General features: G+C 34.0%; 1 protein-coding gene across 5 annotated transcripts; it reads right to left on the reverse strand.

The window, feature by feature from the left end:
• Nucleotides 1-357: 357 nt before the first annotated feature.
• On the reverse strand, nt 358-20,380 carry LOC127259362 (probable phosphoinositide phosphatase SAC9). Of its 5 annotated transcripts, none has more exons than XM_051286657.1 (15): nt 20,047-20,380; nt 17,047-17,085; nt 16,474-16,564; nt 15,191-15,789; nt 13,195-13,327; nt 10,349-11,565; nt 8,966-9,073; nt 8,659-8,829; nt 7,105-7,347; nt 6,604-7,029; nt 4,460-5,296; nt 3,357-3,554; nt 1,823-2,278; nt 1,455-1,682; nt 358-915 (listed from the first exon to the last, which is right to left on the reverse strand). In XM_051286657.1, the coding sequence occupies exons 3-15, from the start codon at nt 16,484-16,486 to the stop codon at nt 631-633; spliced, it is 4,914 nt and encodes a 1,637-aa protein (XP_051142614.1). In that variant the 5' UTR covers nt 16,487-16,564; nt 17,047-17,085; nt 20,047-20,380; the 3' UTR covers nt 358-630. The 5 variants fall into 5 exon arrangements, with proteins under 5 accessions (XP_051142614.1, XP_051142612.1, XP_051142613.1 ...); XM_051286655.1 differs by lacking the exon at nt 17,047-17,085 and adding an exon at nt 17,128-17,231; XM_051286656.1 differs by lacking the exon at nt 17,047-17,085.
• Nucleotides 20,381-21,817: the final 1,437 nt, after the last annotated feature.

Consider the following 21,817-nt stretch of genomic DNA (forward strand, 5'->3'; position numbering starts at 1 on the left):
TATTATGGGACTGAGAGAGTATTAATATATATATAATAAAAAGAAATAAGTATATTAAATATATAATTAATCATTTTTAGTTCTTATTTTAATTAAAATATTATATTTTTATTAAAATATTAAAAAGATATAGTGATAATATATATTTAAATATTATATTTTGAATTTTGAATTGGTTTTGATTTTTAGTATACGGATCCTAAAATTCAAAATTTACAAAATATTCAATTCGAACCAATTCAAAAATCTAAATAATCCGAATCAAATTTTAAATATCGGCTTGGTTTAATTCGGATTTTCAAATTTCGAATAACATAACAGAAACAGAAACACAATAACATAACTAATATTGATCATACTCAAGTCCAAAGCTTTGTAATAACTACAAAAAATCATTGTCCAACAACACGTGAAACTACAAGAAGAATCAACAAACAAATATGTATGATAGGGATAGGTAACCTATTAAAGAGCTTATGAAATGATCCCCAACAAATGTGGTGAAATGTTAAAAATCCACAAATAAAATGAAAAAAAAAAAAAATAAAGAAGGAAATCAGGAAGCATACCTTACTTAATATTACCGCCATTACAGACAGACAATGTTCAAAATCAAATCTTTTCCTTGAATCAGACAGCCGATAGGCTCGCCCATTTTCCGAGTTCGTAGGGATCAGCATAATAGTACAGCTTAATTCTGTTAACTAAAGATAAACCTGCAGGCCACAGATGAGCTCCTCTATTCTCCGAGCTATCTTGTTCTGCCGGATCGTCTGAGAATGCAGCTATGTCTCCAAGAAGTCTGAAGCTGATGCGGCTGCTGCTTATCTGTCGAGGAAAGTCAAAATACATGGCTGTCCCGGGCTTCACTTCTGGTAGCCGATACTCAGCAACTGTCACCATTTTGTGGGACTCCTGTCAATAGGTCAGATCAGAGTATAAGAACCTAAGATAGTTCTTTTGTTCAGAGATTCATATTTTCAAACGAATGTGAAAACCCGAGAGTAAGTAAAGTAGAACAATAAAAATGGTGGAAAGGGAAATAATGTCAGAGTTGTAAGGATCCAACAGCTGATGATTCTAGGAGCATGATGGAATCTTTTTTTAGTCATCGATTCCTAGAGCTGATCACTTTCTTGAAGGGTTCATCAAAGTTTCTACTCCTAGCTTTAGTCACCTAATATCTACAGCACAAACTAGAAATCTTGATAACTAAGTGTGTTCAGATATGCTTTGAGAATGTTTTGGCGTTTTCGGGTAGGTTTGGAAATAGTAAATAATCAAAAAAAGAACAGACGTTTTGATCAGATAAAAATAGGGATTGAATGTGATATTTTGAATAGAAATGAAGTAAATAGGTTTTGGATGAGATAGTTTTTAGAGGGAGAAATTTTCATAAACAATGGGAAAACAGTTTTGAAAATATAAGTAGAGAGAGGAATCTTAGCAAGTACCTGAAGGACAGACACTTGGATATACAACACTGCCGGAGATATGAACCTCTCTTCAAGAAGAAGGTTCGTGCCCCATATATCTTCAGCCGTGAACGGTGAATGGTTAACGCGCTGCTTCACTGCACTGAAACCATCCAGACGAAATCCAGCTACCATAGGTGAAGCTGGGGATAGAAACTGTTCCAAACTAAGGTCGTTGTCGATTGGCCTTTCAACCTCAATAGGAACCTGAAAAGTACAAAAGCGATTCTCATCCACTGAATTTGAAATAACTTATTTCAATAGGTAAATACTTCATAGTAATAGCGAAAGACAAACAATGTAAAGTAAACTTGTATTAAGAGTAGTTTGGTAAGATTAATCTTCACCTTGAATCTGTTCAGCTGTGGAGGTCTCTCCAACCAGTTTCTGACATTTATTTGGTCAGAAACTTGCGGAGCTAGCCCTGTGTCTCTTCTCACACTTCTTCCTACCACTAAAATTCTTTTGGCATGAAGACATGGATCGCTGTCAAATTCCCCACCAAAAGAAGAGCGTCTGCTGTATTGTGAGAAAGGATTTTCATCCATTGACAAATTGTGAAATTCTTTTTCGAAGTTGACAGAATTAGATCCAACTCTTGGAAGACGGAGGGTGATCCAGATGATGCGACAACGGATAGTATTCCTGAATGACAATTTCACATGCCTGGGTAGCTTATTGTTTTTAAATGACTTTTCAGGGCCACAGAGCTCAGGAGACGATGCAATCAGAGACATCATATCCCACTTCCCTGTACATACCTTTTCGTCCTTGTCTATTTTATTGCTAACCCATATTTGCACCTGTACATAGAGCAGAAAAAAACCAATCAGCCAGGCAAACTTGAGCGACGTAAGTTGCAAATCAACAATAAGTACAAAAGAATTACGCAAATATAATTTTGTTTTAATGTTTTCTTTTTCATTATTAAGAGATATCAGGTGAGCTTTTACAAAAATGTAGTATGGCATACATAACAGGTGTGGGTAGTGGCACAATTTTCGGTTTTAGACAGGGTATACAGCAGTTTCAAATTAAGTAGTTGGAAGCACTAAGGGCTGTGGAAAGGAGAGAAGACAAACTGTCAGATGCTAGCATACAAGATTAGGTTTGGTGAAGATTGTTGAATACACAAATTACAGGAACAGTTCAAGATTCACAATGTAACCACTAGGCATGTCAATTATCAACTTGCAGACATAGAGAACTGATCAATGCCAAGTTCAAAAAATGGAAGGATACAATTTCGATATTCAATGCAATTCTATGAAGATTTTGGTACAGCAGATATGAAAATGAGTAAAGTTGGGGACAACAGCAAAGACCCCAACTCCAATATGAAGTGAATAGCCACCAAAATCTACAATACTAACAAATACCAACAAAGAAAATAAAGAGTTTCAGCTATCACTTATCGGTTGGTACCGGTATGTAACAACAAAGGTAAACTTGTACTACCACTCTAGCTCTTTTTCTTAGCACTAGGTTTGCTCCCCTCAGGATAAATTACAAGGCAGTAACTTCAGATGTTATATTCATCCTGTTTACTGTGCAGCAGTAGTAAACATAGCCCAATAAGCAGACCAACTGTCCAATTCACATGAACAAGATGGCAATATTACGCCCATGTATAGGTGCTGCACGGGGCCCAAGTTTTATAGCTTAGCAAAAACTGTCCACTTAAGATTAACAAGCCATGCAGGTAAAGTAAAGCTTGTGCGCCTAGGAACGAAGATCACAAGTTTGAACATACATGGCAGGTAAAACAAATCTCAACCAGAATTTGGTTTCTTGCGAAACATATACACCCAATCAGTAAGAAGTTTACCCATTGCAAGTCTAGTCAATAAATAGTTAAGAGATAGCTGGGAGCGCACTTACAGTAGGTGCATCAGAGGCTGAATACCCACATGGACTAACCAGCAGGACAACACCTGAGACATCAGAAGTATCACTAAGGACCATAACAAATTCCACTGATGACACAGTGGAGGGAGCTCTCCAAAATGATTCCTTTTCCCCAGAATTTAGGGGAGATACCAATGATAGTAAGGGTGCAGAACCTGCTGCAGTCTCAACCTACATAAAAGAAGATAAAAGCTAACATTCACACAGAAAAGCATTCCAATACAGCAACAATAATTTTGAATTAAATATGATTAATCCTCATTGATTGCTGTAATAGATGAACAATACATAAAAGATGAAATGGCTCATAAGAATATGCGACTTCCAAACATCAAATTAGTATATAAGTTAGGAATGATTAAAACAATAAGTGATGACAACCTACTTTACCTAATAAACTGAAAGGAGGGAACAATGAAGAGGACTCAAAGTTTATAGATGGGAATGCAGGACAACGAGAATTGGAAAACCTTTGAAAACCACATGGTGTGGCAAAATACTCCACATATCCCATCCTTATCCATCACTCCAGTTCATTTTTTTGGCAATCCAAAGATAAGAGGAGTAATTTTTTCCTCAAAGACACTAGTAATAAAATTCTCGATCCACTATTTTCAACCAATAAATGCAATAAACAAGATTTATCATCCACCAATCCACACTATAAATTTGACCAGTATTAATACCATATTCATAAGAGACCACAATTAATATGATATTACCCAGAGTAGGAAAATTTGCACTATTGGTTTAAATAGCAGCCACAGCAGTTCGGCCAGTGCACTTTAGGAAATACCCCTAATTATATAATAAAATTAATACTCCTATCTTAATATTATTTAATTTTACCTACAAGGGAGAGATTAATAATCCTTAAGTATGCTACCACTATGCCGGGCTTTGTTTAATTTCAGGCTATTATAGTGCATAGTAACTATGTGATTAGGTTGGATAAAATAATATTATCTACATTAATAATTCAAAAAAAAAAAAAAAAAACACCCTAAGAAGAAATAGCATTCAGTAATATTACATAAACCAATATGAGAAAGGAAAATAAAAGCAAATCCAAATACCGGGTGTAGAAAGCTGGCAAATGGGAACTCTGCAAGTGATTCTTCTCCATCTGTCAGCTTCTGTAATACCCCATCAGTTCCTTGACTATTTAAAGGTTGATCCTTCTCAAGAATAGAATTTATTGAAGACAACCCAAACAAGTGATTCAGCGCTTTCTCTGCAGCAGCATCTACACGAGTTTTTCTTCGCTCGCTGATCAAAACCCTAACATAGTCCAAAATCAATGAATCAAGGACAACTTCGTTGCAACATCTTCTACAGATAACCCCATCAAGTGACACTGAGCGATTAGAAGATGTATCAATTGAAAATCCAGGAATTGCTCCACCCTGAGTTAGACCATTGTAGCCTGACACATCCTTTGAGTTAAAAGCTCTAAGGAGAAGAGCTCCTTTTCCTGCAGAACACACTTTACAAACTCTTTTACCACATTCTGAACAGACAAAGATGGATTCTGAGGCCACAGAAGGAGAGGATGCCGGGGATAACCCCACACCTTGCCCAGTTTCATGCCGAACTTGACATGAACCTAGAGAACACCTAGCCTCAATGGAGTTAATGTTCCAGAAATCAACAGAGTTCTCCTCAACTATTCCAAGCCCAATTGAAGCTGTAATTTTGTCTTCTACAGAAGCTTGCCCAAGTACAGCAAGGGCACCAGCAACCCTGTGCAATATCCCCATGTACGAATCCTCAAGTAGCATATTGGGGTTTATACTGGCAGGATCAATGCCTATGGATAAAAGTGCTCTATCTCTTTCAGCAGCAGAAAGGTTCAGCCGAAGGCGTTCTATCTCAAGTTTAATAGCTTCATTGAAATCTAATCTTCTGTCCTCCTAATTGCATTAAAGACAGAAATAAGAAGACAAGTTTGCTTCTATTGAAACATGGCACAAGTTTAAAAAATATCATGATATTCTCAAATATCATTTCGATAAAACAATAAGAAACGTGATCAAGGTATATGATAACATGAAAATTTCGAAGGAAATACATTGGCATACATGGTTTGCATAACTAATAGAATTATAGATAAAATGTAAGTGATCAAGAGTTTCGTGGTGTACTATGAGCATATACCATTAAAATGTAAGATTCCCTCAACCAAAGCTACAAATATGAAGATAATCACAGCCAAAGAACAGAAGTAAAAGTTAAATTAAAAGAGATTAAATTTACTTGGAAACAATTCACAAATACCCTGAAATGCCAAATGAGTTTGCAAATTCAAGACATAAATCCTGGAAAAAATGACAAAGAAGACATATTCCTCTGTTACCTATTCTTGGTACAGTATGCTCTAATGAGAAACTAGTCATTGTTATCTTTTTATTCATATTAAACGAGAAACAAAAATAGTTGGAAGGATCAAAAACTGATCTGGACTTCTTTATACCAGATTCAATAATTATATAATTATACTTTTATAGTTAACTTATTTCTTAAACCAATTTGAATTTGGAATATTACATGTTTAAAAGTTTAATACTGAAAATCAAACAACTTTCTTGAAACTTGCAGCAATACAATTATTAATTCTACTACGATCTAACTCAGCATCAGCACCATACAAAGAACTCAATCTAACAAATGGATGAAAACAAACGCTCATACTTCACACTTAGCAAACAATTCAATCATTTTAATCAATGCTGGGAACAATCATTCCCTTATCAAAGCATCAGGCTGTGTGACCAGCGTTTGGTTAAATCAGATGGGAGATGAATAACAGATTGTAGGTTAAAGCAACACTTCCATACTACATTGAGATCTCAGTCAGTAATTATTTAAAAATAATAATCAACACTTGCAATGTGATAAGTTCATGCACAAAATGTGTTTGGTTACATGTGTTGAAAATTGAATTCAGACCCGTGGCATCTACTATTTTGAGCATCATTACCAGCATACAATAGCAGAACATTCATGTCTTCTATAAATCATAGATGCATGAAGGTTACACGATCATGTTCCATTAATCACAGATGCATGGCTGGTAGAAGTTGTAAGGGGTCAAACTTACTGTATAATCAAGAAAATATGGAATGTCTGTACACAACAAACATATCAAAGAAGACCAGAAATTCAGCAGCAAATAAACAGGCATGTTACAAGTTAAATATTTATTCAGCAATAAACTTACCCAGTGGGGACCAGCAAGGAGTTTAAAAGATCTAAGGTACTGTTGCGAACCAATATCAGAAGGTCTTTGTGATGCACCATCCTTCAAGTGGTCAGTTCCATCAGAAACTAGCTGAGTGGTGCCACCATCCAAAAAGTCAAGCAAGTCACTCTCTTTGTGAACCACAGTGTCTGCAACTGGTTGAGAAATGGGATCTGGAAGTAATTCTCCAGTTAAAAGGTCTATCAGGGGGCTGGGCGATGATTCTGGTTGAAATGGATTAGGCTCATTATTTGTTATAGAAGCAGCGAAAGGATTAGCATCTGTTTCAGAAACAACAGGTTTGCTTTCCTTTGGATGACCATTTGCGTGTGGAATGAACCTAGCACCACTTTTTTCATGGGAAAGTATTGACCTCCACGGAAGAGAAACTCCAAGGATCTCTACCTGCATAAGCAACCAAAATAAATATTGATCTATCTATAAGTTTCTTCAAATATTGGTTGTTCTGACTTTTCATACCTCACCAATTGTCATTGGACCCTGTCCAGCCACGGCAGGATAAAATGTTATGGCAACAACCCTAGTAAGAAAATCCACTTCTCCTTCCAGTTCTTCAAAATCATATAAACTTGAAGGGCTAGAGTTCTCTTGGGCATGCAAACGCGTACCTGCTCCAGTAACAGCCATATCTTCTTGGCTGATGGGTCCTGTCAATGGAATCAGAATGTTTGTCCCATTTGCACATTGAGGTAAGGAAGCTCCCTGTTAAGAGTTAATGTTAGATTTAGACTCTAAAGACAATGAAAGTCTGCATGCTAAATATTTATCAACCTTGTCACTATCACAAAGCTCATGATGAATAGTAGAACAAACAGATAACAGAAAAGTAAATAAGGTTAATGAAAGCATTGGTTAAACTCTAGAAGTGACTGGATTCCAGCTGTTGGCTATCAATTCTATGATTTATATGACTTCAAAAAGGTTGAACTTCTAAAACTTCCTATAATAAGGTTGATTCCTAGGGGTCGTTTGGTGCCAAGAATGGAATCTCAGAAAAGTGATAATAGAGAATAGAATTGCAAGAGAAAATCAATTGACCGAGAATGAGAATTAATTCTCTTGTTTGGTAAAATAAAAATGTAAAAAAAAATAGAGCTTTTTGAATGGATCGAACAAAAAATAAAGGATTAATTGGACAAAAAAGAGTTTTAACGAGTGAGAATTCATGAAAAAATATTTTTGGTGACTGTTTTAAAAAACTTATAAATTATATACGATGTTGTGTAAGATTATATGTTAGTACAATTTTTTTAAAAATCGTAAAAATTAAATTCTTGAATAATAAATTTAATGTGATTTTTGTAAACTTGAAATAATATAATTTTTAAAAATTAAAAGATTTCAATAGAACAGAAGAGATAAAAAACTAAAAAAAAATAATACTGCAACATTCATTTCTTTCGAATACGAGAGAAATGAAAATGATCTAATTCTAAACTTCCATTTCTCTTACTCATCCCCGCCAATTCACTGTACCAAACACAACCCTAGTGTCTCACTGCCTCCAACACCTGCTTCCATACACAGTTAGTTACAGATTCTCACATCATATGGTGAATCTCTCAGTATGCATTGAAGATATACTGCAACTGCACTCCCCAGCAGCAGTTAAGGCCCGGAGGGACCTATAAAATTAGTGGGCATGGAATGCTTCCAAATCCAGTGTGGTTTTTGAAGCATTTTTTTTATCCTTCACTAAAATTCTTGATCCAATGGTTCAACCATCCCAAGTCCTAACTGGTATCACCAAAGGCAAGCTAAAACAATTGTTAGTGGTCTCAATTAGTTCAATAGTCTAGCCTTAGCTACAACATTTCATGACCTCTTAAGTTACTCATTATCATTATTCTTGTCAACTGGGAAGGCAAGTCAGCATTCCAAAGACTTACTATCACAATTCACAAGGTTCAGAAGGAACATAACAATACTATGAAATCAAGATGGAAAAACTATGTAAAAAATTGTTGCTCAAGAAAGTTCAGAAGATCAATGAAGAGATGAGATGTACCAGACCTCAAGAACAAGTTTAAGTCCATCCAGATATCGCCCAGTTCTAACATCAACTGATGCAGGAAAAGTAGCATCATCAGCACCATGTGCCACAGTAAGAAGAAGCTGGCAGACATGGCACGGCTCGCCAAGATAGATAAAGAGTTCAACTACATCTGCAGCTTGTGCAGAAACCTGTTGTATGCATAAACAAATGAAAAGATGACATAGGTTATATTAATACTTCAAATAACAATTTTTTTTTTTTTTTCCTAAAAAACAGGGTCATCGATTTTTTAAGTCCTTATACATATAGCATTAAATTGAGTACCCATATAAGGTCTTTTCTTTTGAAACTCAAGAGACTTGCTCCACCATCAGAAGATGAAAACATGCTCGGAACCGGCTTCAAAAAGCATCCAAAGGGACGTGAAGGTACCTAAGGAATCATCATAAATCGTAAAATACAGGTGGCTTCAGTATGAGATCAATAAAAAATTAGCATGTACGGAAACTTAATTAAAAATAATAATAATATAATCAACAAATTAATGCATAGCATTGATTGAATTGGAGAATGCTTGCAGATATTGATAGTCACCCACTAGTCATTTATAAATCTCAATACCGACAACTAAACAGAAAAATATTAAGATATAAGTACTGTCTTGGAACAGTAAAGCATATGAACCTCAAACATCATACCCATTTCAAATAAACCTGAGAGTTGTGATCTGAAAATTTCCCCTCAAATATTATAGATACCTTACATGCTACAGATAAAGAACACCACTGAGATGGTAAAGTAACTTATGCTTTTTCTTCTGAATTTGTATGTATTCCATACATAAGAACTGTAGCATATGGAGTGAAAAAGCCATCAGAAATCCCTCACGGTGAGATAAAAGCTTAGGCCTTAGATGACGATGATGATTAGCAAACAAGAACTTAATGTTTACAGCACTAGTTCTCCTAATGAATATAAGTGACCTAATTATTTAAATCCGTGCGTGGAGCTGCAGCGATCTCTTATCCAGGCATGATAAATCTCCAAGTTCAATTAACATAGCATAAATTTCAACATTCTAGCACTTATATTGTTTCACTCCAAACTAAAATCCAGTCAGTAAGCCATGGCAATGCCCCGTATAAACTGCTTGTTGACCCAATGATTGGTGGAGGCAAGAGCAGTGCATACGGTACAATTGCGTTGCTGAATTTCCTCAAAGAGATTGGCACCAATGTACTTTAATAACTTTTTATTCTATATACATATAGCATAACATATTCATCTTTTATTCTATATACATATAACATAACATATTCATCTTTCCTCAATCATAGTTAATAAATATTCTTTACAGATGAGAAACTGAAATTCAAAAGATCTAAGAATTGATTTGTAAATGTAACACACTTTGATGCTGCAGCTAAGAAAGTTCTAGGACAACCTACCAACAGAGTGATAGAAAGAGAAAAAGTTTGTTTGCGTGAAATTTACCAAAGACATCAAATAAAAGACTTCTAAAGGCAAGGACAGTGATAAATTTAAGTCAAATAACTAAAAACAAATGACAGGATGCTTTAAACAGATTAAAAATGAAAATAAGATGGTTATTAAACAATATAGAGCTTGAAAGAGGAGAAAGAGCAAAGCAGAAAACACATCAAGGACACAAAGCAAGATAAATGGTGGAATCCGACAATTACATACATTCAAGGGATGGAACATGACTGAAGGAAAATGCTTGAAGAGCCTTAGTCCCAGAAAAATTTCTAATTGCTTCTGCCTCGAGCTATCTACAACTGCATTCTTATATCTTCTCTGTAATGTGATTTTCACATTCTGTGCTGCAGAGAACTGCTTAAACTTGCCTGCATCCTCACTAAAAATGCTAAGAATTTGACTGTGCATGGCTTTGGACCCCGTGTATAAAGTTGCATGAATGTCACCAGCAATTAAAAAAATATCAGCCAATTGGTTCACAGGTGACAGGATTGTAGATCTCTTGAACTCCTCAAAAGTCATGTCAAACCTTTTCCAAGGTTTGTCTGGACAAGGATGATTCCAAGTAGTTGTCCTCGTGTTATGATCAATATAATATGTTTTCCCAGTCACTGCATCAGACCTTTTTTCCCAACCAGGAGGCAGTGGGGCAACATATCCAGAGTAGTTACCAGGAGAGTTATAACCATGTGCTAAATCACTGTCAAGTGATATGCCTAATCGTCTGCATTGCTCAGCAAAAACCTGAAGTGCACCAAAAAAACTAGCAGCATTTGTTCTATCCAATGAATCGGCGCAGTTGAAACGTATAACTCCATTTTGATGTGATCTTAAGCAGAAGGCGCCATCATAGTCCTCACTATATATAACTTCGCCTTTGCAATTGTTAATTTTTTGTCGTGAAGGTAAATAATCACCCTCAGAAATGCTTATAGAAATTGTAGGAGCCTTTAGAAGATACCATAGTCCTTCAATTGTCTGTTGTTCTCCTTTCAGCTTTACACTAGCATGCCAATCATAATTTATTAAATGAATTCGTGTGTATGGAAGGCTTCCAGTGGAACGAATATAGTTCAAAGATTCTTCAAAATGCTGAACTAGAATCGATTCTGATTTCCCCTCTCCATTTCTCAGTAAGTTCACACATACAATTGGAATCAAAGCACTTCTTTTTGGATGCCCTCCACTAGCTACATCCAGATTTCGTGCATCATATCGTTTAGACAACCTCTGATAGTATTGGGCACTTCCTTTATAAGGGTCACGATCAGAGACATATATTTCTGCTTCTGCAGCTGTAAGTTTTAATTCAGCACCCCACCACATAGGAATGGTGCCTCTACGCCAAATATAAGTGTTGAAAGGAATACTTTGTCCTGCCTTTTTTGGAACCCAAACAAGTTGTTCGCATTCTACTTCATTGCCTGGCATAACAAGCAATTGGTCACATGTGAATGAACACCCTTGTGGAAAGTACTATGATAATAAATACTGATAGAAAACAATGTGGCTGCATAAACCAGGTAGTAAAAACACTTACATGCCATTCATCATGTAAACATACCATAAGAAACTGTCAAACAATGTTACAACTGCCGAAGAGGATAGGCAACAAAAGGGGATGAATAATTATGCATATTATATTTTGTGTGAATGTGATATTTCTTATTTAATAAGGTTAGGTTACACACATATATACACAGTTAGGAGCCTATCTAAACAGAAATAGTAATCATATTCTAATCATTAGAAATATCCTATCTACATCGATACTTATATATATAGTCAACACCTCTCCCCGGTTAAGCTGGAACATATATATATGTATATCATGCCCAACTAGTTTTTTTGAACATGAGTGATCTGTACTCTACATAATTCTTTGAGAATATATGTCTTAGTGAATCTTACAACTATACATATTATATAGAGCAAAATCCTTCTTGGAATTTGTTGCAAGCAAAGTGAAAATTAATTTTGATATGCTTTGTCTGTTCATGGAATACCGGAGATGCTATAAACAAAGCATGTCACACCTTAATTTTTCTGGAAGATCAAGTTTGTGATCAATCTCTCTCATCAACTATTGTATTCATAAGACCTCACATACTAAATTTGCCAAGGCTTTATATTCTGCCCCAACAATGCATCGAGGACTGTTTGGTTGTGTTTTCAAACAACTTACATACCATCCCTCTATAGTAACCTATTTTTTTCCCTCCAAAAATTATTATATCATACAAATCAGGTTTGTTCACTTGATTTTTTGTGTCTGTGTGTTTGCGTATTGATTTTTGGGTGAAATAGTTGTTGGATGTGCTGTTTTGTATGTAAATTTCATATGTTTTCTATAGGGAATTTTGAGATTACATAAGAAAGCTAAAAATGAAAAACTCAATGAGAACAAAGCTATAGTTTCTAGTTAAATATAACATCTAAAATTTATTCAATATAAAAAAAATCACATCAAATAGTCAATTTATATTACATCAAAACAGATCTTGCAGACAACATAATAATTTTCAGTGATGCAGAGGCAGATTTTCTTATGTGGTTGCGGTTTAATAGATTTACACGTGGCTCAACAATTTTTGTGTAGTTTAGCAGATTTACACTATGGTTCAATAATATTTTGTTGTTAAAAGTGTTGAACAAATTTACAAAATATGCTCAATATATTTGCATTATAGTTCAACAGATTTACACCGTAGTTCAACAATTTAGTACCATGGTGTCTTTTATATGGTTCAGCAAATTTCATAAATGGTTCAACATATTTTTATACAATTCAACAACACAGTTTCAAAATAAGTTCAATGTATGATACAACTCAAACGTAGATGATGCAACAGGATAATGCACATAATGAAAGAACTTTGGACCAAGCAAAATTTTGCCCATGGACTTATAAATCATCATTTTAAGTAAATTCTGCATAATTATGCATGCTTAATATAACAGAACTTTATCCGAAAAAGAAAAAGGAGACTCAAATCAAGCAAAAACCCTTCAAAAATAGTGAAGATATATAAATACATATATATGTATATCACCTGTGCCATAACACGAGTTTAAACCTCTCGCTAGGTACCTAGTCCCAGGATGCAGCCTACTACGGCGAGCAGTGAGTGCAACGAAACCTTCCTGCTGCCCAAGACTGCCAAAAGTCCTCTGCTCTGCAAAACCCTTTACAACATAATTGAGTGTGTCATTAACCAGTCAACACAATTATCTACAATAACAAAAGCATCAGACTAAAATACCTTCAAGAATGTCAATAACAACCTTTGAGAAACAGGTGCACATTATTAAAGATTAATCGACTGCTTGGAATTGAATATTGAGTATTTATGCAAACATAAACACGGAAAAGCGAATAGTTTGCATGATAGTGGGAAAAACAAGAGCAGTTTGAAAGCATATAAGCTGTGTCTTTAAGAGTTAAAGAAAATTTCATTTTTATTTAGATAATTATTGGGAACATAATGCACATAAGTTTCTACAAAGCATTCAACCTTCATGCAGCAATCATCTGTTCCCCAGCCAATCTGTAGTGTGAATGTTCCATATTCATTACAGAACAACAAGATTCACGAGTTCTATTATAGCAAGTTTTCTATGTTCTTATACTAACTGCGACAGAAGTTTGATTAGCACACTCAAGTAGTTTGGAAGCTTAAGATTCTTTCTATTAAAGGTAATAGAGTTTGGCGAATGATAAATTATATAATCTTTGAGAAATGCTTTGCTTGTAATTAGTGGAAAGTAGAATTGAGTATTACCAGAGGGATGATAATTCAGATTACAATAAAATGCTTCTAGTATTTCAAATTTTTTATCGTAAAATGCTCTACATTAAATGATTAGATTGTTTAGTGCTGCCAACTATACTGGTCTAACTGCAGTACTTTGTTGGTTCGGATGACACTTAACCAAAATGAGGAAAAAGATATGTCAGTTTATGACTGAGTACTGAATCAAGCCAAGTAAAAGATAGAAGGGGTAATAATTAAGTAATAAAAGGGAACTTTCACATGAGTAAGATATCTACTCCTTATTGCCACGATTCATGTAAATTCTATCAGATGGGAAAACAACACAGAAAATGTTTCAGCTGTAATAAAGCTAAGTGATCAAGGTTTTGAAATGTAAATGTTACATTGAAAAGTTTCTCAAAGATAAAAGGTACAAGACTACAAGCTCACTATAGTAGTGGGTAATATTCATCTAAGCATTTTTCAATGGGAACAAATTGAATGTATAAGAAGTATGGCTCAAATCATTTGCAAATTAACCACTGAAGGTTATGCATGCTAGTACATGGCAGCTAGATTAGTTTATTCCTTGAACTAAAGAAACAGTTTCATTAGATCTACATTCAAATGCCGTCAAAGTTTTCAGACTTTCTATCTAAGCAATTTGGGCATGCACATTTAAGGACTTAACATCAGTTGGTTTTTGTGCTTGTTCCCCATCCTAACTCCAAACCTGTCATAAATTCATTGTCTCAAACCCTTGGCTACAAAATGAAATTAGTAAAAGAACAAAAACAGTACAGGACTACCTACTAGAAAGATTTGGTCCAAAAGCATTTAGGCATAATTTAAGCATTTTAATTTAGATATAACTTTTCAAGCTGGCAACAGTTGACACCTCAAGTGTATTCAACCGAACATGCTGCTACATAAATTGTAAATTCTACATAGGCTTTTAGCATTAGGAAAAGAAAATATATCACTTCCTATGGCTCATAAAAAGTGAAAGTGATAAAGTTCTCTGGGAAACTCCACTAATTACAAATGAGTCGTTGGTATTCACAGGATACAACCTTAAAAACATCAAAATTTCATTTTGAAACATACTTTCAATGTAAAGACTATCACTCAAAGGGCATGGAGCTGCATAAATTTCAGTAATCAATAACATCATTCATTGATACTAAAGAGCTCATAAAAAAAATAAGAGAATGTTCAAAAAAATAAAATAAAAAAGTCAAGATAAGTATAGTTTAGATAGAACATATGTAAAAATACCAAGTGTGACTAAAACCTGCAAAAGAATGACACAATGCAGTGAAAGCCCAATCTCTTTGAAAGGCATTGAGAACCATTTATTCCAAACAAATTCTTCGTCAGGATTCTGCACAGGCAGACGGCTTGGAAAAGGGCGAGTAATATCTCTAGTTTCACAGAAATAATGTTTCCCATCTATATCAAGCTCAGTCAATTCTTGAATATTTTTATTTTCAGTTTTACTCTGTGGCTGAGGGTTTTGAAGAGAAACTTTTATCCACTGGCTTTCGGTTACAGTATAAACACATCCTCCACCAGGTAAATTTGGTATGCTTGCAGACAACTTCGTTGCAACCAGCAGTAACGCAAAGCTGCCAAGGGCTGCATAGCCTAATATCGCCCGTGCTTGGGTTACAGTTTTGCAAAGCCATTTTGAGCCATTGGTGATGTAATCAAGTGCTTCATTTTGGGATTTGAAAACATCATAGCCCTGTTTTGCAGTATAGCGAAGAGCTCCAGTTGTTGGATCAATATATATAACCTGAGTGTCTGTCCTAGTAGACAAACTAACAACAATATATACTTCACTCGAGTCCAATGTAACAACAACAACAGATGTGTCCCGTAGAAAACCATCTGCAACAGGAAAAAAATCAAAGTTGTGGGAAAGGATACAAGATGAATTTACCACATCTAATGGACAAAAAACCAACAAGGATGCATGATTCCAGGACTTCCGCTTGCAGTTAGAAGGAAAAGAAAAGTCAAAAGCAATTCAGTGGGAATTACCACCACCTTTTGTTTTCTAATTGTGACTAAATCATGAAAGCATGATTTTACATCTTCGCTTTTTCTTCAGGAATCAGAATAATGACAAGGAAGTCACGTAGATGGGAAAATTATATTATGAAAAACATTTTATCTCTCTTTCCAACTCAAGAAACTCAACAAAGAACACTACCAATTACCAAATCGAAAACAGTTCAAAAAATTACAATAAAATCTTCACTCATCCAGACAGAATGACATATTTCACAAGACTTCGAAAAGTAATATCTTGGGAAGGTCTGCTCTGTTCATGTTGATGGATGTCTCAGTCTGAAAGTAACAACTCACACTTCTAGAAAATATAAAAATAATAACAAAGAACATAATATTGACAAAAGGTGCTCAATTGATCTAGTGAACTAACTTAAAAGTAAATGGATCATCCATTAACCTTCATGGAAGCAAGACATCATATCTCAGACTTACATGGAATACATATATAAACAAGCAAACATAATTTAACATCATCTAAAACAAATCTTAGAGGCTCACCATATGAGTCCATGCTTTTACAATTCACTGGTCTTTAAACTTTTTTCCAAAAGTAGGATTAATAATTTCATGTGGCGAACGGGCAGGCGGGCTGGAAGAAACAAAAAAAAGGAAATTAAAGCTTGATCCCAATTAAATAACACTGCACCAGAAACAGAAACATGTAAAATTGCCTCACATCTTTTCTTGCAAGAGAATTGGGTTTACATGGAAAACCTGCTTGCAATATGCACAATTCTTCAAGATACATTACAAAATTTTGGAGCAATATAAAAGTCTATTATTCCTGGCCCTAATATTCCAGGGAATAGCATAAAAAATAAAAAAACGAAAAGCCCACTAATCAGATGGCGAACATAAATGTAACAAACAAACACATCTACTAGGTTCTAACATAACAGTTCATTTTTATTCCCTCGAAACAAAATTCTAAATTTCAAGTTTTCAACTCCAACTTTTTCCCATACATTACATCACATCCGGCTTGGCCTTCAAGTGTTCACATATGAATTAAGGATCTAAAACGTTCATGATATATCTTATAATTATCACTGTATAGCATATTGCACATACCAAAATGCAATCAACTTTGAAATAGTGCAAATGTTATACCTACAGAAGAAAAAAAAAAGGATGCATAAGAAATTGCCTGACCTCATAAAACAAATCGGGGTGGAAATTAAGACATAGCAATAATAGATTGAGACATCAATTTCCTTTGATGCTCCTAGCTATAAAAGAGAGTGAATATAATCCATCTGAGGAATAAACAAACAAAAAAAATACCTTTAGTGTGTAATCTTTCAGCTAACAGAGAAACACTTCATAATACATTAAAAGGAATAATGAACAAAAAAATAACTTAATTATATAACATTTAATGACTTCTCCAAGATATTAAGCACATCACAATCTACCAAAAATAACTCAAACTTGGAACAGAACCAAAATGTTAAAGAAAGATTCCAAAAGATCTGAGGCGACATTTGGATAGGAGGATTTGTATTTGAGAGGTGATTTAAAATTAATAGATTTGGAATTCATTAAATTTGAAATTAATCAATAATTCAAATTCCTTGTTTTGAAATATATATTTTACTAATATCTAGAGAAGCCAGAAAAATATGTCAACATCACCAAACAAAAAAGCGTTAAGATGCGAAACAGAGACGGAATTGAAATGACCACTTCTACGATGGATTTGAAATGAAATAGTAGTTAGTTTTCAAATACCTTGTGGATTAAAAATCCACCCTTACCCAAACAGATTTTTATAATTTAATCATTGGATTTGAAATGACTTGAGCCCAAATACCCCCAACCAAACAGGCCCCGAATTAATTTAGACAACATATAGACAACTAATAAGAAGATTGCATCAGTGCGTATACAGAAGCATGAATAAAGATTTGTGCTTATCTCTCATCCGCCAAAGCAGGAAGAAACAAATTAATGTTCCTTGTAGTATTTAGGGTAGATGTTTATATACAAGTTAATTTTGGTATGCAGCTAACGCACAAAATTATCTTGCATGGACAGAATTTGGCACAATTGCACCTTAGCCCAGTTAGACAATCTAGGCATGACAATCACATAATATGAAAAAATATAATGCAAATATAACAATAAGAACAATAATAATAATGCCTAGTTGAAATTTTGGTTAAAAAATTTAATGTATATATATATATAGCAACAAGAAATTTTTATATAATAATGGTTATGAAAATTATTGTAAAATCTAACTCTAAAGAAATATATTGTTAATAAATCATTACAAATAAAGGGTAATTATGATAATACCGCTATATTTAATATGGTAGAATCTCTATCAGATTTTGCTAAATATCTTTCTAAATTTTGTTTAATAAATATAATTCTAGAAATTGTAATAATGGGCCGTAAATAAGGTTTAGGAAAGTAAGTTCTATTAAGATTAATCACAAAAAAGATTAATCAAATGTGGTCCCATTTAATTTTCTTTTACCCCCCCCCCCCCCCTGCCTCCCCAACTTTCCAACAGATGTGGATGTGGCAGTTGGTGCAGATAGCCTGGTCAGCATATAATTCATCCAACACACCTATGTTGTGTTCACATCTATAGACACATCAGTACCATAACTTAATAGTAAGACAAAATGTGATTTATTTTAATTTTCAATATGATCAAACACTTTAAATGGGATCAAATTTAGTTTAACTTCCTAATATGTTGTAATATATTTACATCGAAATTCATCTATGTACAATGAAAAAAAAGAAGGAAAAAAGAATATATAGAACATTAAAAGAGGAACCACCTGTAACCACAAATATCGCACTTTAATGGATACCTAAATACAGCTACATCTACAGATATCCAACTGCTATTCCCTGATGAATTCTCTAGCGAAATAGGATACATTCATATTTGATGAAAGCCATCAGTTATTCTTCACTGTCCAATAGCTCATGATTGAATGCCTAGGATCCGTTGAATCTAAATAAACCTGGAAATTTTGGGCATAAGCTACACAATCTATGTCACCGGAATGGGAAGCTATAATTCCTTGAATTGGATTCAAAAGACCAGATTTTGGGTTATTTTAGTCATATGGATGAACAAAAGGAAAATTCTGCAAAACATTCAATTCTAGATTATGGAGAAACAGATTTTTTTATTTCAAAATCTCAAAACTTAGTGAATTTGGCTTATGGCTGCATTTACATAGAAACCTGAACATGAGATATACAGATGCATCAGAGCATTTCGTTTCAAGAAAGCTAGCAGATAGCACATAGCTAAACAATCACCATACCCAGGACTCAAGGGTTGCAGAAGATGGACAGTCACTTTAGATCAAGGAACTTAGAATTGTTTAAACTGAACAAAGTTTTAACATGATGTTTCAAAGACAATATCCAGATATATTAGCTCGAAATCAGAACAAACAAGTATTTTTATTCTATTATCTTCTTCAAATCCTACTTCACCAATTCCAAGATTTGAACCTTGAACAGATTTCCAGAGGCGAAAGAAACAAGGTTTAACATTTTTATTTATTCAAAAGGAATATTGAGTCCACGAGCATTCATGGAAAATTGAATATCAATTCATTTTTGCAATATGTCCATGCATATAATGCAAGACCCATAACTAAAAATTAGAATTAAAAAACAACTGTCACTAAGAAAATCTGTTTCCAGCTTAACAAGGCCAAAATGTTAGACACAACAACACATTTTAGTCAACATTTGAGACACCACATTCAGAAGCACTGATCTTGATCATAACTCAAAATTGACTCACAGAAAAATATTAGAATTCACCAGACACTGCTATTCAATTTGATACGAAAGTATCACTATTGTGTTCACTTATCACAGCAATTTCTTCCTCAATATACAATTTAGGAGTAAGGCCGAAAGGATCCTAAAAAAGCATCAGAAATTTAAACATAAATCAGTAACAGGGGCTATGGATCTGAGAATGCACTCCGAAAGACGGAGAACAAAAGGCTGAATACCAAACGGCCGTTGCGAAATCCATTGAAATTAATTGAGGGAAACGAAGTGGAGATAGATTATATTTACCGCCGGCAGATATTCGAGGATTATCCAGGAACAGCCCGTCGCCGATGGTGTCACCGTTCGATGGGGGAAATCAGGCAATAATAAACCAAGATCAGGGAAAGCGCGACCTCGCGTGAACTCACCGCCTCGGGGGGAGCTCTACTGCGTCTTGCCTGTAATCCGTCGGTGGAGGGCACTGCGGTGGTCGTGGATGGGCCGATCGGAGGGACGATAGAGGAGAGTGCGGTCAGGGGTGATAATTTGGGGAAGTTAGAAATCCTTGGTGGGGTAGGGTCGGGTGAAGTGGGGGAGACGAAATGAGAAAATTCTTTCACAGGTGAGGTGACCAAGAAGAAGATGGGAGATATTTCTTTTACTATATTTCTTAACTTACTATTGTTATAAAAAATATATATATCATTACTATTTGCTCTTAATATTTGGATAAAAATATTTTATTCAGTCGAATAACTTTTTATAAATATTATTAAAAAATATAAATATACATAAAAATCAATATAATATATATATTATTCATCAACTATGAATAATATTATTTTTATATTATCAACTTTTTATATTATCAACACAGTTTTTTTATTAACATAAAAAAATTTGAAAAAAAATCAATTTTGGTCCATATAAAAAATTCATCAATTATGACCCAATATAACCAAAATTTATCAATTTTAGTTTCAATGTAAAAAACTCATCAATTTTGGTCCCAATATAAACAATTTCAATCAATTTTGGTCTCATTATAAACAATTTTTATCAATTTTGGTCCCACCGTTAAAAAACTAACGGAAATTGCTGACGTGGACATGACGGAGGTGACGTGGCAGTTGACCTGGAAAGTACAAGGCCATGTACAATTATACACGGCCATGTTGTTACATGGCCATGTATATTTCAGTGTATAATTATGCATGACCATGTTGTTACACGGCCATGTATATTTCAGTATATAGTTATACATGGTCATGTTGTTACACGGCCATGTACAATTATTATACACGGCCATGTTGTTACATGACCATGCATATTTCAGTGTATAATTATACATGACCATATTGCTACAAGGCCACGTATAATTCTATACGGCAGTGTATCTTTCTGTTTCGGTCTAAAATTTTAATTTTTTGTTATATTTTTAAATTTTTTTTTTTTTTTAAATTTAGAATAGTTGATATAGTTAAAATGGAAAATAATAATCATAATATAATTAAAATATTATCAATTTTAGTTCAAATATAAGTATTTATCGAGTATGTTCTTTTGGAAGATTTTGTCTAAAATTCTACTATTTAGCAAAAATTTCAATACATTAATTAGATGTTTGTAAGAGAAGTTTTTTTTGCTAAATAGTATAATTTTAGACAAAATCTTCCAAAAGAAAATACTCGATAAATACTTATATTTGAACTAAAATCGATATATTTTAATTATATTATGATTATTTTTTTTTTCATTTTAACTATATCAATTATTCTAAATTCAAAAAAAAAAATTTAAAAATATAACAAAAAATTATAATTATAGACCGAAACAGAAAGATACACGGCCGGCCGTGTAACAACATGGTCATGTATAATTATACACTGAAATATACATAGTCATGTAACAACATGGCCGTGTATAATTGTATATGGCCGTGTAATAATATGACCATGTATAATTATACACTGAAATATACATGGCCCTGTAACAACATTGCCGTGTATAATTGTACATGGCCGTATAACAACATGATCATGTATAATTATACACTGAAATATACATGGCCATATAT

The sequence above is a fragment of the Andrographis paniculata genome, unplaced genomic scaffold (assembly GCF_009805555.1).
Source record: "Andrographis paniculata isolate CXL003 unplaced genomic scaffold, ASM980555v1 Contig60END, whole genome shotgun sequence".
In the NCBI taxonomy this organism is placed as follows: domain Eukaryota; kingdom Viridiplantae; phylum Streptophyta; class Magnoliopsida; order Lamiales; family Acanthaceae; genus Andrographis; species Andrographis paniculata.

Excerpts from the sequence above, each read along its gene's own strand:
- LOC127259362 (XM_051286656.1), bottom strand. Across the intron at positions 8,830-8,965 it reads AAAGAAAAGACCTTATATGG|GTTTCTGCACAAGCTGCAGA; the intron begins GTACTCAATTTA and ends TGCATACAACAG. Across the intron at positions 3,555-4,459 it reads TTGCCAGCTTTCTACACCCG|GTTGAGACTGCAGCAGGTTC; the intron begins GTATTTGGATTT and ends TCTTTTATGTAG.